The following is an 18,265-nucleotide window of genomic DNA, read 5'->3' on the forward strand; positions in this document are numbered from 1 at the left end:
AAGAGGTGACTCCCGGATGCTGGCCTTCTAGGCAGAGTTGCAAAGAAAAAGCCTTATCTCAGACTGGCCAATAAAAAGAAAAGATTAAGGTGGCCAAAAGAACACAGACACTGGACAGAGGAACTCTGCCTAGAAGGCTAGTATCCCTGAGTCGCCTCTTCACTGTTGACGTTGAGACTGATGTTTTGCAGGTACTATTTAATGAAGCTGCCAGTTGAGGACTTGTCTGTTTCTCAAACTAGACACTCTAATGTACTTGTCCGCTTGCTCAGTTGTGCACCCGGGCCTCCCACTCCTCTTTCTATTCTGGTTAGAGCCAGTTTGTGCTGTTCTGTGAAGGGAGTAGTACACAGCGTTGTACGAGATCTTCAGTTTCTTGGCAATTTCTCGCATGGAATAGCCTTCACTTCTCAGAACAAGAATAGACTGACGAGTTTCAGAAGAAAGGTCTTTGTTTCAGGCCATTTTGAGCCTGTAATCGAACCCACAAATACTGATGCTCCAGATACTCAACTAGTCTAAAGAAGGCCAGTTTTATTGCTTCTTTAATCGGAAAAACAGTTTCCAGCTGTGCTAACATAATTGCAAAAGGGTTTTCTAATGATAAATTAGCGGTTTAAAATTATTAACTTGGATTACCTAACATAACGTGCCATTGGAACACAGGAGTGATGGTTGCTGATATTGGGCCTGTACACCAATGTAGATATTCCATAAAAAATATGCCATTTCCATCTACAATAGTCATTTACAACATTAACAATGTCTACAATGTATTTCTGATCAATTTGATGTTATTTTAATGGACAAAAAATGTGCTTTTCTTTCAAAAACAAGGACATTTCTAAGTGACCCCAAACCTTTGAATGGTAGTGTACATTAAATAATGCCGACCTCTGGCGAGAGGAATTCACTGTGTCTCTGTGCCAGAGAGGCTAATTTGTCAGTGCTGTAAGACAGTATCCTGTTCCCATCATCATTCACCTGCCAGCTAACTGTTCATATGTCTCAGGTTCTCTGGCAAAGCATCATGGGAAATTCCGCATGCCTCAGGTGAGGATGAGGGTCCGTACGAGTGCATCGCTCAGAGCAGTGCGGGACTGGGACGAGCCCTCACACAGCTGACTGTGAGAGGTATGTCAGCAGAACACACACACACACACACACACACACACACACACACACACACACACACACACACACACACACACATACCACTTCAAATATATGAATAGCATTTCAAAATACTTATCTTATTTATATATTGCTGATATAAAGTCCACTGATATAAAACATGTCATTCCAAATGTTTACATTGACAGTAAACTATGTCTGTACTTTTTAGTCCCTGCTGATAGTGTGTTGTTTGTCTCACTGTGTTGACTGTGTTGACTGTGTTTCTCATGAGACAGAGCCTCCTCCGGTGCTGAAGGCCCCAGTGAACGTGAGCTCTACTGTGGGGGCCGTGGCTGTGCTGGCCTGCCAGGTGGAGGGCTCCATGCGCCACAACCTGACCTGGCAGCGGGCAGGACTCAATATCCTGACCCGCTCCGGGAGGGTAAGGGTCTTGCCCAACTCCTTCCTGGAGATCAGTGGGTTGCGGCCCCAGGACGCCGGCCAGTACCAGTGTGTGGCCACCAACGCCCATGGAGACAGCCGAGTCACAGTGTGGCTGCTCGTCCCAGGTACTGTAGCTCACCGCACCCCAACCGCACCGTACCGGTTATCTGCTTAAACACTAAACACACCAGGGCCTCCTCCATACCTCCTCCAGGCCTCTGGCATCTGCTTTTCATTACTGCCTTAGTAGAAGGACTTATCCACTTCTCCAGAAACGCTCCCAGTCAGAACATGTTTCAAATCAGCCCAATTGATGCAAGTTGAAAATTGCAGGGTCTATCATGGGCATGGCATCAGATGCTTGAAAATGCGTTTGAAAACCTCCAAACAAATTTGAAACATGTCTCTGACTGTGATCTGCTGGGATCATGACGTCAGGCCCTCCCTGTTAATCCTGATCTGCCCCCAGACTAGCAGAGGTTCACCACAGTTTAGCCATGATCACCCCTGCCTGTAATAAATTACTTATCATAAAGCCATTACTGGGACTTGAGTCATCAGCCCTTTACTATGGATCTTCTCTATCTCTGTAGAGGCCCCTTCTGTGGTAGTCAGCCCCCAGAGCCAAGCCTTCTCCAGGGGGTCTGAGGTCCACTTCATCTGCACAGTGTCCGGCTCCCCCACTCCGCAGCTCTTCTGGAGTCATGGAAACATCTTCCTCACTAATCAGCCAAGGTAAAGCAACTCTCAGCCCACTCAACACCTACACCACAGCAGCTGCAGAGACTTGTTGGATTCCTTTTTAAATGCCTACTATGAATATACAAATGTCACATCTTGTTTGCTTCATTTTATAGTTACATCTAACCACAAAACTATATTATTCCAGATTTTTTGTACATTTACATATGGCTGCCAATAAATACATTTTCAAAAGAGAAATGCCTTAAGCAATCCAAACAGTTCCTAGGACAGCTAGTGATGAATTTCACTGAGACATCTGCATTTGTGATCGTCTAAATCAACAAACATTAATTCCCGTGACTGATGTCTGTCTTACATGATACAGGATGGCTATATCCAAACATGGTGGCCTTACAATCAGAGATGCCCTCCCTGAGGATGCTGGGAACTACACATGCCTTGCAACCAATGAGGCTGGAACTGCTAAACAGACTGTGTCTCTCAATTATGCAGGTAGGTAGAGATGTCGTTACAGCCCTAGTCCTACCGTAGGTCAAGCGAGACAGCTCTATAAAGGCTATGACAGGTTCTCTCTAGACTAGTTCAACTCAAGATTATCTTCCACTGTTTCCCCGGGCATACATTTTCAGAGTAGGGTCACTATTGTATGGTTTATGTGTTAGAAAACTTTGTTGAGTGCTGTTTGAATGAATTTCTCTCTGATCCATGGTGTTTGGGCTATGTTGTCTAGCTGTGAGTAGAGCTCAGATTGACAGTGGCATATTTCCTTCTGTCTTGCTCAGTGGGTTGAAACTTCCCTGTGTGGGCAGGGTTGACAGTCGTCAGGATGTATTTTTAGCCTTGCTGTCAGTGAGTGCTTGACAGAGGGCACAGCACTGATGGACCATGGCAGCTTTTCCCTGGGGTGTGCTTGTATTATAGTCACTTTTGTCTGGGAGTGTCATTTTGAACAACACCGGTCTGTCAAGACACCATCATGCCGGCTCGGGCTGGATGCATCGTCTTATCCGTTCAGCTGTCTCTCTCTCTTGACTACTGTAGCATCTGCCTCTGTCACGTCTCCACTGACGTACAAGGCGTGTGAAATGTCAGACAGCGATACTTCTATTTTTACCTCCTGCCTGGGCCGCTGCCAAGTAAATTTACAAAATTAATTTCACATTACTTTGCTATTCTGATCAGGTATCGCATTGTGAACATGTCTGCCGATTAGGTAGATAATTCACATGTTTGGGTCATGTTTATTATTTAAACTCTATCTTGGTTTCCCTCCCGACAGAGGAACCCAGTATCTGGGTGGTGAAACAGGTTGTGATGGTAGCAGTTGGAGGTGATGCCACTCTGGCATGCCAAGCAACAGGTGTCCCCCCTCCTTTGGTCAAATGGTCCAAAGGTAAATACTGATCACTGAGTGATTCGTTGTGATGTGATAACTGTTAGGTTGATATTTGAATTCATTAATAAGTCACTGTGTCTGTGTGTAATTTTCTTGTTTTTTCTCAGGTGATCTGCAAGTAGGCTCAGTTCCTTTTGCTGAACAGGACGTGCATCGTGGGACGCTGCAGATCCGAGGGGTGCAGGAGAAGGATGCCGGGGAGTACAGCTGTGTGGCCAGAAACCCGGCTGGAACCTCCTCTGCTACCGTTATTCTGGAGGTTGGAGGTGAGGGCCTTACTGAATTAATGCTACTTTCAGATAACCAGTAATAATGGCAAGGCATTTCACCCTTTATATAAATAGTATATAAAAAGGACATATTTAAAAAGGACATATAACTACTCTACTTAAAATACATAAACAGTCTGTATTACACTTTTTTTTACACTATTTGTGTATGGAGAGCTTCACGCTGATCTCCCCACTCTTTCTCCCACAGCGGCCCCCCTGTTCTCAGAAACCCCCGTTGACATGATGGCAGATGTGGGGGAGAATGTCACCCTGCCCTGTGTCGCCCATGGTTTCCCATTGCCCAAGGTTACCTGGCGTCGAGATGATGGGAGACCGATTCTCACTAACGTAGACAGCAGCGGCAGCCATGTGCAACTAGAAAAAGGGCATCTCCTGATCCAGAGTGAGTCTTTATGTCCCTTTCCCACTATTCTTTACAATATTTCACTATCCCGCTATTGCATTCCATACCAAAGCAGCAGGCTCCAAAGAGACCAGAACCTCCATTGGCGCCAAGTGTGTGACTGGCACGGCTGACGTTCTTTGGGTTCATAAATATTGAAGAGGTGGAGCCCCTCAGATCAGATTCAGTAAACGTTTTCTTAAGAGAGTGAGCGTAACAGGATACAGCTGGCACTGCTGAATAAATAGAGCGTCTCCCCTTTCTCCTGCAGTGAAGCAAACTCAAGCACTTTGAGGGCCTTAGAGATCTGACAGAGATTTCCATGTTAAATCAGGGTTGAGTTGAGTTGGAACTGTATGATGTGGATATAATATCGTTTGGACCATGACTTTAGCCTTGGCCAGTGAGGGAGGGGCGGAGGGGGGTGGAGAGAGAGAGAGAGAGAGAGAGAGAGAGAGAGATTGATATATCCACAGCATAGATCCTCAATATTTATAGGCTGGGTTATTTTTTATTGGCGAGGGAGAAACAGTAGTATTTGCATGGTGAAGTGGACTTCCATCCATATTAATTAATGTGTCAGATTCTGCATGTAGGCTAAATATTGTACATGCATGAACCACACCACTTTCACTGTTGACTCTTCACATGGGTTGACATCAGCCATGTAGACACTGGCAATTTAATCATGTTTCCATCTGTCATCATGTGTTCTAAGTCGAATATACTGTGTAAGACATGTTGTATGGGCAGCTGTACTACTTTGCACCTCATTGTATTCATCCGTTTTCAATTAACCCTAATGACATTATAATTAATCCAAGATAATGCCAGTAGACGGTTGAAACAAAGTTGATGAAAACTATGTCTCGTTAGCATGCACTTGTCAACTCTAAATACATTACTTCCACATGTTACCTTTCTCATACTGAGGTTTGCATGGAGATATATTTCCATCCTATAGAGTGCAATCCGTATATATATTTGGTCATGATAACAGTATTCTCCCCCTGCTATACGTTGGTCCACAGGTGTCTGGTTGGATGATGAAGGCGTGTATGTCTGTGAGGCCAAGAACCAGTTTGGAACCATCAGGACTGAGGCCAGAGTCAGTGTCAGTGGACTGGGTATGAGCTAGTGTTTGTGTTCAGTCTTACCTTTCTCTGCTGATAGATAACACTAGTATCCATTGCTTCCTCTCCCCATAATAGTTTCAGTTTGATCCTACATTATTTTTTTCTACTGCTGCTTTGTATCTCTGTCTGTCTGCTCATGTAACGATATCCCCCCTGCTTTGTCCAACAGAGCCCCCTTTTTTGGCACATGGTGCACCAGTCATCACCACTGGGATTGGTCAGTCTCTGAGCATTCCCTGCATGCTATTGGATGGAATACCCCTGCCAGAGAGACACTGGACCCACAATGGAAATGAAGTGAGGATGACCTGTCCCAAATAATCTTACAATCTTACTACCTCTTGCAATGTGTGTTTATCATTGTCTTTTTTAATCCATTGCTGTTCCCTAGCTGCGGCTGAGTGGCAGGACATTCCTGAGGAGTGATGGCAGCCTGTACATAGAGAGGGCACTCCCAGAGGATGCTGGGACGTATGTTTGCACTGCGGTGAACATAGCGGGGTCAGTCAACATATCTGTCAGCCTGGAAGTCCATGGTGAGAGGATAAACGATTTACAGTATGGACAATACAGGGCTATAGCAGATTCTCTAGTGTCATGCAGGTTGACGTTTATTGAGGGGAACTGAGGAACTAGATGAGCTAGCTGCAAGGTCAAAATTGTCTGCATCGTAAAAATGCATGAAAACAATAAGTAGATTTTTGGTCTTAATTTAAGGTTAGGGTTAAGCATTAGGGTTAGCAGTTTGGTTAAGGTTAGGGTTAGGGTTAGGTTTAAAATCAGAATGCACGACTTTGTGGCTGTGCCAGCTAGTGACCACTCTGCATAGCTGCCTCAGTACATGAGTCATCCCAATAAATGCCCACCTGCTATAGTCATGGGGTCATTTAATGATCTTAAGAACCTGCTGACAATTAGTATGGGAAAACAACCTCTGAGTAACTTGAGCACCCTGCAGTGTTATAGTTAAGACTGCATACATTGATGAACAGTCACTTTGTCCATAGACAATAATGACAGACACACACACAGATTAGGGTTCATCAACAAGTTGTAATGAAGAAATGCCTTGAAGGCTGATGCTGTGAGCTAAATCCAGTGATAATTCTGCCTCCATGGTTGTCCATGCTCAGTCGACAGCTGTACTTGTGACCTACTTTTCCAGTGCCCCCAGAGATCAGCGCGGGTCCATACCACTACATAGCCAATGAGGGTGTGGTCATCACCCTGTCATGTGAGTCCAGTGGAGTTCCCAAGCCAACTATTGTCTGGTCCAAGGTAGGATGTTATGCTTTCTGCTCGGAAGCTATTCTTTCTCTAATGATGGTTTTGGCTCCATCTCTCGAAACACATATGACAAATGGCCCGTGACAAATCGTGTAATTTAGCACAAGGGAATCTAGAGGGGATTATAATCACAGCCCATCTGTCTTAAAATGAATGGCAACTAACATCATGTTAATAACCTTTAAACTAATGTAACACTTGTTTATATATTATACGGCTGCCTGTGTTAAGGAACGTTTTTTCATAGCCTTGTTCCATACATTCTCAGATTAGTGCACTAGAGCGAACTAAATATATATTCTTGTCAGATGAAAGTGAGTCTGCAAAAGCCATATTGTGTTCAAAATGGAAGTGTGTGTGTGTGTGAGTGAGAGAGAGAGAGAGAGAGAGAGAGAGAGAGAGAGAGAGAGAGAGAGAGAGAGCATCTATTTAGTTTAATTTGGGAAGGGAGCTCGGCTCTGTAATTATAGCAGGCATCAGAAGTGAAGTTGGGTTTTGAACCTTTGGCCTAGATATGTGTCCCAGTGCAGGTGAGATTGTGTATCTGGGCCTGGGCCTCATTCTGCCTACTCTGCCCCCAGGGAAGGGAGCCCCTGCCCAGGGACATGTCCTCTGCCCAGTCAGACAACGATGGTTACCTCCACATCCTCAACCCCACTGCAGAGGATGCAGGCATATACATCTGCACAGCCACCAGTGCAGTGGGCTACGCCAGCCGTGAGATCCAGCTTAGTGTCAACAGTAAGCGCTGCAAATGTACTTACTGCAAAGGCTGTCCAGTGCCTGCAATGTCAATGGCCTCTCTTCAAAGTGTTTCATTGATAGAGGTCCCGGTACGGTGTAAAATATATCATGTTTTCTTTTCCCCCAGCCAAGCCTAAGATCGTAGGTGTGAGCAGTCAGGAGAACACAGTTAAGATGGCTGCCGAGGTGGGCTCTGAGGTCATCCTCCCCTGTGAGGTCCAGGGCAGTCCCTCTCCCCTGGTCACATGGAGCAGGAATGGCCAGCCCATCCCTCCAGTCACTGCCTGGTAAGAGGAAGTCCCATCTCCCAGTACTGGTCACATAAGAGTGTAGCAGTGAAAATGGTAAATAGGCAATAAAGGGCAAGTTTCTCACCATACCAAGGTGATTTACCTTACCCCTGACTTAACTAACCAACTCCTTTTACAAGGGATGTTGATTGAAGCCGGCTGCTATCCAAAGCAGCCATTAACGGTTGAGGAATAACAACTTCTCTGAGGAATAACATCTGGTTCCACACATGACTCTCTCATGCCTGGGTCTGTGGTCGCTCGGTACAGACTTCACTGTCTGGTGGTGTCTGTCTGTAGGGCACAAATTAGAGACTTACTGGCCATGACCTGTCCCTGGAGGAACTGAGCAACAGTGTTGAAAGCTATGGTTGTGGTAGAATGAGGATGATTCATGTGGGGCCAGGAAGGAGAGAGGGAGGAGAGGAGGGGTGTGCTGACAGGAAGAAGGGAGGAACACTGATGGAAGAAGAGACAGAAGTAAAGCCTGTTTGACGTTTGGCTCCCCTGTGGATCTCTTGCCATAAAAGAGCATGTTGACTCTCTACCAGCCCTGGCTGTCTGATGAGAATAACACACATCCACCAACAACCCTCTTAGCCCTCAGCCACAGGAGAGGACAGATGCATTCTCTCCATCCGGGAGTCTATTTACCCCCATCCCCTGGCCCAGCCGGTGTGAGCAGGGGGAGCTGATTGTTGGAATAACTCAGTCAGTGGGTGTTCTGAGTGTCTGCTGCCGTAGCCCTGTTCTCTTCCACCTCCTCCATCACAAGCCCCAGTGCTGTATACAGAGAGAGCTAGCACAGCTGGAGAGGAGAGGAGCACTAGTGCTGTATACAGAGAGAGCTAGCACAGCTGGAGAGGAGAGGAGCACTAGTGCTGTATACAGAGAGAGCTAGCACAGCTGGAGAGGAGAGGAGCACTAGTGCTGTATACAGAGAGAGCTAGCACAGCTGGAGAGGAGAGGAGCACTAGTGCTGTATACAGAGAGAGCTAGCACAGCTGGAGAGGAGAGGAGCACTAGTGCTGTATACAGAGAGAGCTAGCACAGCTGGAGAGGAGAGGAGCAGTAGTGCTGTATACAGACAGAGCTAGCACAGCTGGAGAGGAGAGGAGCAGTAGTGCTGTATACAGAGAGAGCTAGCACAGCTGGAGAGGAGAGGAGCACTAGTGCTGTATACAGAGAGAGCTAGCACAGCTGGAGAGGAGAGGAGCACTAGCCCACACTGTGTCAGTTAGGGAGGCTATGGAGCTGCACTCAGACCCCTCTAGCTCAATTTGTCCCAGTCAGCCTGTGTACACAGATGAGTGTAAACCACAGTGGGGAGTGATGTGGGGAGATGGTTGGGACTGTGTGTTGGGTCCATGTCTCCAATGTGTGCTCGGCTCCCTGCTCTCTGCTAAGGTGACTTAGACACTGATTGCTGAGCCAGTCATTCTGTTTCAATGATGTATGCTACAGGTTGGGTTTGAAGCAGTAGGGGAGCAGAGTGGTACGGCAACATGTGCAGTGTTGAAGAGGAGTCTTTGTGGTTCTAGATTGTTTTCACTTAAGCAAACTACATTTGAGTTGCTTAGCAGATACACTTATGACAAATAAATCTCAGAGCACTGTTTACATTTGTGCATTTCTGCAGCTGGGTAGGTACTAAAGCAAATAGTTATGACATTCTGCTGGGGATTTCAGTTCAGTTGAGAAGTTTAGTTACTATTGTGCAATATGAATGGTATTACAACAGCCAGAACTACACAGGCATGCACGGTCACATGTATACACACATACACACATATATTCACAGAAACACCTACAGGGTTGCACATATTCAGTGTGACTCCTGACAGTGTTATCCCAGCTTGACCTCTGACCTCTTTCCATGTCCAGGTTCACCGTGCTGCCTTCCGGCTCTCTGAAGATCACTGATGTCCGACTGGTTGATAGTAAACTTTACACTTGCTCAGCAAAAAACCCAGCAGGCAACGTGTCTATCAACTACAATTTACACATACAAGGTACCTCCTTATGGATAGTCACTTTGTAGAGCCTGTTTCGCTTCACGGTTCAAGATGCTGTCGTGCATCTAAGACCCAAAATGCTAAACAGACAGATAGATATCATGAGAAACAAACCTTGTTTGTTTGTTTCCCAGCTAAACCCAAGATCCAGGCAGCTCCATCCCTGCTGAAGGCTCTGATAGGCCAGACAGTGGTTCTGCCATGTGTGGTTCAGGGGGAGCCCAGCCCTGAGATCAGCTGGTTCCACGACGGAAGTCCTGTCTGGGCCAAGGACACTGCAGCCCTCAAGATCCACAGGGCCAGCCTCACTGACCAGGGCATCTACAGCTGTGTGGCCAAGAACACTGCTGGACAGGACACCATGGAGGTCAAACTGGAGGTGCTAGGTGGGTCTCTAACTTGAGGGATCTGATTGATCAATGTGATGCAGCTTTTCTCTTTCCTAATACTGTACACCCATGTATCCTTTTGTCAGCTGATAACACCCCTTGCCATCAGCACTGAAAACTAACTGAGCCAAACCATTAACTTGTTAAAAGAAGTTCACACAGCAAGAACGGTAATATTATAAGTAGAGCAGATACCTCCAGGTTTACATGAGAGTGGTGCTGAGCGATTAACCAACATTTAAACAACTAATTGACTGACTCCGGTTCAACTATTTGAATTCCATTTGTTGTTTTTTTCCCCTTCTGTGAGGTCAGTGCACACATTGCAGTTTCTCTAGAGATAAATCAAATAAAGCCCGAACTGTGCGATGTAGTAGGGAGTTGTAGTTTCCAACAGGCCAATATTCTAGATAATTTAGTGCAGAAAATGTGGTAATTAACTACAATCAAATCAAATGTTATTGGTCACCTAAACATATTTATCAGATGTTATTGGTCACCTAAACATATTTAGCAGATGTTATTGGTCACCTAAACATATTTAGCAGATGTTATTGATCACCTAAACATATTTAGCAGATGTTATTGGTCACCTAAACATATTTAGCAGATGTTATTGGTCACCTAAACATATTTATCAGATGTTATTGGTCACCTAAACATATTTATCAGATGTTATTGGTCACCTAAACATATTTAGCAGATGTTATTGATCACCTAAATATATTTAGCAGATGTTATTGCGAGTGTAGCGAAATGCTTGTGTTCCTAACTCCAACAGTGCAGTAGTATCTAACAATTCGCAACAATACACAAATCTAAAAGTAAAATAATGGAATTAAGAAATATATCAATATTAGGACGACTAAAATACAGCAGAATAGAATACAGTATATACATATGAGATGAGTAAAGCAAGTATGTAAACATGAAACATTGTGTAAACATGATGTAAACATGATTCAAGTGACCATAATCCATTGTGCACCTACTTGTCACCTCTGTTTCTTTTACGGCTGCTACATAAAGGAGACAGTAGAATGCACGACCGAGAGAGATAGAGAGCAGTTTCTTGCGAGGTATTTCTACCTGGAAATACATGATCTAAGGGATGGATAATTGGACTTATTTTATTTGAAGAACTACTAAAATGGTGATTTTTGTCAGACATCATAGGCAGCAGCTCTATAGAGAGATGAGGACTTTGAATGAAATAATAAAGTCATCAAATAAAAACAAATGGAACATACATCATTGAAATAAAGTATTTGGTGGTTAATAGGCCTAAGTGGTAAGCGGTCACTATCACCATGGGACTTTTATTCATTGTTTTGTTCTGTGTTGTTCCGGCATTCAACCCACGTAATGCATACTACTTTATGTTAAAAAAATAAACATCTAAATGTGAAACTGTGATATTTAAAAAAATAATGGGGCCAAAACCGAAGCCATCTCAAAAAGCACTAATCGCTCAGCACTACATGAGAGAAAAATGTGTCCAGAATAGACAAGGACAGTAGTCTTTAGAGGTGCTTTCTCTGGAAACACAGCACCATAGTCAGAGTGCAAGCAGCCCTATAAACCCCATTCTATTTGACCAGTGCATGGATCAGTCTGTTAATGTTAGGGGGTTGATTGAGGTGCACTTTGACCTTAGAGGTCAGCTTTAGCTGAGGGAAGGATTAGAGGAAGCCAGAGCTGCAGGTTAACGAGTGAGTATGGGGTATAGGAGACATGACTCACATTGTCACAGGCCAGAAGCACATCTTCACCCTACCCCTAGGATTAACCCTCACACTGTCTTACCCTAATGCTCCTCTACCAGAACCTTCAAACAAAAATGAAGACCATATCTTGTAAAATTTTCAACCTAACTTTTACACTTATGATTAGAGTAGCCCTGGATTTATATAACTCATGATGCTGAATAAACCCTTTACATTATACATACAAAAGTATGTGGACACCCCTTCAAATTAGTGGATTCGGCTATTTCAGCCACACCTGTTGCTGACAGGTGTATAAAATCTAGCACACAGCCATGCAATCTCCATAGACAAACATTGGCAGTGGAATGGCCTTACTGAAGAACTCGGTGACTTTCCTTTCCAATAAGTCAGTTTTTCACATTTCTGCCCTGCTAGAGCTGTTATTGTGAAGTGGAAATGGCTAGGAGCAACAATGGCTCATCTGCGAAGGGGTAGTGCCGCCGAGTGCTGAAGCGCGAGCTCCAAACTGCCTCTGGAAGCAACGTCAGCACAATAACTGTTCTTCTGGGTTTTCATGGATGAGCAGCTGCACACAAGCCTAAGATCACCATGTGCAATGCCAAGCGTTGGCTGGAGTGGTGTAAAGCTCTCCGCTATTGGATTCTGGAGCAGTGGAAATGTGTTTTCTGGAGTGATGAATCATACTTCAGTATCTGGCAGTCCGACAACAAATCTGTGTTTGGAGGATACCAGGAGAACGCTACCTGTCCAAATGCATGGTGACAAATCTGGTGGAGGAGGAATAATGGTCTGGGGCTGTTTCTCATGGTTTGGGCTAAGCCCCTTAGTTCCAGTGAATGCGCTTGTGCACAAAGGTCCAAACAGAAATGGTTTGTTGAGATTGGTGTGGAAGAACTTGACTGGCCTGCACAGAGCCCTGACCTCAACCCCATTGAACACCTTTGGGATGAATTGAACCCTGACTGCGAGCCAGTGCTAATCGCCCAACCTCAGTGCCCAACCTCACTAATGCTCTTGTGGGTGAATGGAAACAAGTCCCTGCAGCAATGTTCTAACATCTAGTGGAAAGCCTCCCAGAAGAGTGGAGGCTGTTATAGCAGCAAAGGCGGGGCCAACGCCAAATTAATGCCCATGATTTTGGAATGAGATGTTTGACGAGCAGGTGTCCACATACTTTTGGTCATACAGTGTAGCTTATTCCCTGTGTTGTCATAATGCTCTGTCCTTTATCGGTTCCACAGAGGCCCCGTCCTTCGCAGAGGCTGGAGATGCCATCATGGAGAAAGTGTCTAACAGCAAGGTCACCATTCCCTGCCCTGCTGAAGGTAGGATAAGATTTATGATGTACTGTATGTCCGTTTTACGGGAAACAGATACACGCTAGAAGGAAACATACAGTGCAAGTCTGGTGTCAGACAAAACACACAATTTACACAGGCTGACCAAAGTGAACAGATCTAGAGAATCTTTTTCCAGGTATGTTTGGATGAAACCGTTTTGGCTCCATATGAAATGTAGGACAAAGGTGTGGACTTATCTAGCTACTGTACCTTCAAAGCATTGCTCTGCTATCTCCAGAGGCTTTCATTAGTCTGTGGAAACAATTGCGTGTTTCAATACCCCTGCTATCCTAATGGTGTGCTTTCATTAATTTGTATACTGTTTCTTTCTCTATTTTAGCATCTTAGCATCTTGAGAAAGGGTGTGTGTATGTGCATTATTTCTTATGCGTGGGCCCATTGAGCTTCTTGTTGACAGGGCACTTAAATAGGTGTTGTTTGTATGGAGCCGTGCCATGGTAACGGGGCATGTTTGAGAAGGTGAGGAGTAGGCTAATGTGGACACATCAACAGCTGGAACATCATTCTGCCTTTTCCCTCAGCGGGCCACATCTGCTTTCCTCTTCGCTCTGCGAGGGGACCTGCTGGGAGAGGAATCCTAATTACAGGCTGCTGCTGCCAGATAATGGACAGAGATGTTTGTGGTGCTCCTCTGCTGAGGAGCTGGGTCCACTGCCCCTCCCTGTAGAGCCCACACTGTTACCAGTATTGTTACAGGGCCCTCACAGCGAAGCTCGCAGGCAGCCACAGCTCCAGGCAGGAAGCTCTAGGTGTCTGGCTAAGGAAACTAGGAGACAATAGCTTTTTCATCCCCCATTGTATCATAGAAATGTGTCTGTCTGTGTGAATGTTGGATGGCAAGATGAAAGGAGATTCTGCCATCAGGAAAATATTATGTTTTACCAACAGGAACACTTAATGCCCCATAATAATGGAAGTACTTGTTTAAAAAAGAAAATGAAAGAGATAATGGAAGGAAGCGTAGTGAACTCAAGCAGATAAATACAAGAAACAGGTTTTAATTATTTTAATCTAAACAGAACATCTGTATTTCCTGCCAGCAATGAGATTATACATTTGAGTCATTGCTGTAAAGTGTAAACATGTGCTCCGCGTGGGACCGGGTGATAACATTACCTTTGGTTCCTCTCTGTGGTTCCTCTCTGTGGTTCCTCTCTGTGGTTCCTCTCTGTCCCCTCAGTATTTTTGGACGGGGGATGAAATATGTGTTTAGTTTCCCGTACAGCCTTCTCTCTCTCTTGTGTTTGGATATGTTCTGTAAATAGAGATGGGACAGGGATTTACTTCCTTCTTTGCTCTTAATGCAAAAAGCTGGACTGGATGTCTGCACAGCTATGTATGTCCAGTCCTATTTATGTAAGAGAGACCTCAGACTGGGGTATATCGGGTACAGGTGCGCCCTCCTAACCCCGTTCCGTCCCGTGCTCCACCTCTATTTCCATCCCAGACTCCTGCCACTGCTCCCGGCCCTTTTCCCCATTGTAAAGCTCCAAACACATCTGTTTCAGGTGCCTATACATCACATCAAGGCTTAGAACTTCTGGCCCAACCACTATTCTTACTGTCCAGGGTCCTCAAGCTATGATTCTGGTAGTAAATCACGACACTAACACTTTAAATCAGGCATCTACCAACATATTGTGTTTGGCGTTCATGTGCTACTTTCTAACCTTGAAGTATCCCAGCCCACCGATAGGGCTCTCAGTCTCTATCTGTCCTGCTGTCCAACAGATACAGTGGGGCAAAAAAGTATTTAGTCAGCCACCAATTGTGCAAGTTCTCCCACTTAAAAAGATGAGAGAGGCCTGTAATTTTTCATCATAGGTACACTTCAACTATGACAGACAAAATGAGAAAAGAAAATCCAGAAAATCATATTGTAGGATTTTTTATGAATTTATTTGCAAATTATGGTGGAAAATAAGTATTTGGTCAATAACAAAAGTTGATCTCAATACTTTGTTATATACCCTTTTTTGGTAATGACAGAGGTCAAACGTTTTCTGTAAGTCTTCACAAGGTTTTCACACACTGTTGCTGGTATTTTGGCCCATTCCTCCATGTAGATCTCCTCTAGAGCAGTAATGTTTTGGGGCTGTTGCTGGGCAACACAGACTTTCAACTCCCTCCAAAGATTTTCTATGGGCTTGAGATCTGGAGACTGGCTAGGCCACTCCAGGACCTTGAAATGCTTCTTACGAAGCCACTCCTTCGTTGCCCAGGCGATGTGTTTGGGATCATTGTCATGCTGAAAGACCCAGCCACATTTCATCTTCAGTGCCCTTGCTGATGGAAGGAGGTTTTCACTCAAAATGTCACGATACATGGCCCCATTCATTCTTTCCTTTACACGGATCAGTTGTCCTGGTCCCTTTGCAGAAAAACAGCCCCAAAGCATGATGTTTCCACCCCCATGCTTCACAGTAGGTATGGTGTTCTTTGGATGCAACTCAGCATTCTATGTCCTCCAAACACGACGAGTTGAGTTTTTACCAAAAAGTTATATTTTGGTTTCATCTGACCATATGACATTCTCCCAATCTTCTTCTGGATCATCCAAATGCTCTCTAGCAAACTTCAGACGGGCCTGGACATGTACTGGCTTAAGCAGGGGGACACGTCTGTCACTGCAGGATTTGAGTCCCTGGTGGCGTAGTGTGTTACTGATGGTAGGCTTTGTTACTTTGGTCCCAGCTCTCTGCAGGTCATTCACTAGGTCCCCCCGTGTGGTTCTGGGATTTTTGCTCACCGATCTTGTGATCGTTTTGACCCCACGGGGTGAGATCTTGCGTGGAGCCCCAGATCGAGGAAGATTATCAGTGGTCTTGTATGTCTTCCATTTCCTAATAATTGCTCCCTCAGTTGATTTCTTCAAACCAAGCTGCTTACCTATTGCAGATTCAGTCTTCCCAGCCTGGTGCAGGTCTACAATTTTGTTTCTGGTGTCCTTTGACAGCTCTTTGGTCTTGGCCATAGTGGAGTTTGGAGTGTGACTGTTTGAGGTTGTGGACAGATGTCTTTTATACTGATAACAAGTTCAAACAGGTGCCATTAATACAGGTAACGAGTGGAGGACAGAGGAGCCTCTTAAAGAAGAAGTTACAGGTCTGTGAGAGCCAGAAATCTTGCTGGTTTGTAGGTGACCAAATACTTATTTTCCACCATGATTTACAAATCAATTAATTAAAAATCCTACAATGTGATTTTCTGGATTTTTTTTCTTCTCATTTTGTCTGTCATGGTTGAAGTGTACCTAAGATGAAAATTACAGGCTTCTCACATCTTTTTAAGTGGGAGAACTTGCACAATTGGTGGCTGATTAAATACTTTTTTGCCCCACTGTAAATGTAGGGCCTGCTTTTTCCAGTCTGGGACACTTTCCCATTCAGCCCTTCCTGTAGGTGGGGGCGCAGACAGAAGGCACTTTTGTTTCTGTCAGCTATAATCGATAAAGAATCCTCTCACCACCCTCTCTGCTATCTTTACACCCGCAGGCTCACCCCCTCCCAAGGTACGCTGGTTCAAGAACGGTCTTGAGATACACCCTGACCAATCAGAGCTCTCTGTGGCACAGGACGGCTCTCTTGTGATTGGTTCAGCATCTGCCAGTCACAGTGGGGACTTCACATGTGTAGCCAGCAATGATGCAGGCTCTGTGGAGCGGAAGACCCGGTTGAAAGTGCATGGTGAGATCTTATCAATTCCATCTTTATTCAAAACTGATGTGAGTTCAGATAACAATAAAATATCTTAACAAAGGGACTTCTAGATGATGTCTGTCTCTCGTACTCCTCTAGTTCCCCCTGAGATCCAGGATGATGGACAGCCCCTGAACCTGACAGTCACCCTGAAGCAGCCACTCACTCTGGGCTGTGATGTCATTGGTATCCCCTCCCCCACAATCACCTGGACTAAAGACGGGCAGAATGTGAGTCACCTACCAGGCATTCAAATAGACTTCTTAAAAACACGTTTTTTTTTAAACGTATAGGTTGTAAAGGTGACCATACTTCTACTGACTTCGATGACAACAATGTTATTTGTATCTAGCAACACAGTGACACCAAGTGGTCATTTAGTTTATCACAGTCCAATATTGATCTTACAGTAACAAGCACTTACAATGTATGTCTGGCTGTGTATAGGTGGTGGACTCCCCTGGAGTGTATCTACAGAATGGAAAGAGACTTCTGAGAATCTATCGGGTCCAGACAGAGCACGGTGGCCAGTTCAGCTGCATAGCTAGTAACACAGCTGGGCAGGCCCGAAGGGACTACAACATTGTTGTACAAGGTGAGCCTTCATAGTGCTTAAAATCAAGTTGGTGTCCTACCTCTCCCATTGATTTTACATTTAAAGTTTAAGCAAAGTCAGTTGTGTAAAATAAATATTTTAAAGTACTACTTAAGTCATTTTTTGGGGGATATCTGTACTCAACTTCACTATGTATATTTTTGAAAACTTTTACTTCACTCATTCCTAAAGAAAATAATGTACTTTTTACTCCATACATTTTCTCTGATACCCAAAAGTACTCGTTACATTTTGAATGCTTAGCAGGATAGGAAAATTGTAAAATGTCAAATTCACGCACTTATCAAGAGAACATCCCTGGTCATCCCTACTGCCTCTGACCTGGCGGCAGTAGCGGTTCTAGCTTGTATGGCTCCCTAGGCGAATCTCCCTCCACTAATTGCATTAGTACTGTACAAAGTTAGAGGTGCGCTATTTGATAGATTCCCCCACTCCCCCTACCTCGGGCTTTCAGTGGGGAGACCTGAGGTTAAGCTAACCCCACCTTCCTCCCCGTCTTGTACTTCTGAGTGGGAGACCTTCCCAGGCAGTAGCCTGTCTAGCTCACAAACTAGAATCAGGGCACCCACTCCGACAAGGTTAATTGACCCACAGTCCCACACGGTGACATGATGACGTGACGTGCAAATGAGCGATAGCAAACCGATCGTACAAATGTCACCT

At 44.8% G+C, this 18,265-nt stretch overlaps 1 protein-coding gene across 1 annotated transcript in view; it reads left to right on the forward strand.

Annotated features, from left to right (window-relative positions):
• The window catches only part of hmcn2 (hemicentin 2), a 62,911-nt gene that overhangs the window by 10,612 nt on the left and 34,034 nt on the right, over positions 1-18,265 (forward strand). The window contains exons 10-28 of the mRNA XM_036979721.2: positions 1,013-1,134; positions 1,413-1,685; positions 2,154-2,295; positions 2,630-2,757; positions 3,545-3,658; positions 3,769-3,927; positions 4,142-4,336; positions 5,368-5,463; positions 5,642-5,769; positions 5,864-6,008; positions 6,638-6,750; positions 7,341-7,500; positions 7,631-7,790; positions 9,678-9,805; positions 9,943-10,194; positions 13,169-13,252; positions 16,783-16,974; positions 17,086-17,216; positions 17,434-17,581. Coding sequence (XP_036835616.2) covers positions 1,013-1,134; positions 1,413-1,685; positions 2,154-2,295; positions 2,630-2,757; positions 3,545-3,658; positions 3,769-3,927; positions 4,142-4,336; positions 5,368-5,463; positions 5,642-5,769; positions 5,864-6,008; positions 6,638-6,750; positions 7,341-7,500; positions 7,631-7,790; positions 9,678-9,805; positions 9,943-10,194; positions 13,169-13,252; positions 16,783-16,974; positions 17,086-17,216; positions 17,434-17,581 — 2,870 coding nt within the window. The remainder of the gene's footprint in view (positions 1-1,012; positions 1,135-1,412; positions 1,686-2,153; positions 2,296-2,629; positions 2,758-3,544; positions 3,659-3,768; positions 3,928-4,141; positions 4,337-5,367; positions 5,464-5,641; positions 5,770-5,863; positions 6,009-6,637; positions 6,751-7,340; positions 7,501-7,630; positions 7,791-9,677; positions 9,806-9,942; positions 10,195-13,168; positions 13,253-16,782; positions 16,975-17,085; positions 17,217-17,433; positions 17,582-18,265) is intronic.

Source organism: Oncorhynchus mykiss, chromosome 6 (genome assembly GCF_057628025.1).
Source record: "Oncorhynchus mykiss isolate SJ-2025 chromosome 6, ASM5762802v1, whole genome shotgun sequence".
Classification (NCBI taxonomy): domain Eukaryota; kingdom Metazoa; phylum Chordata; class Actinopteri; order Salmoniformes; family Salmonidae; genus Oncorhynchus; species Oncorhynchus mykiss.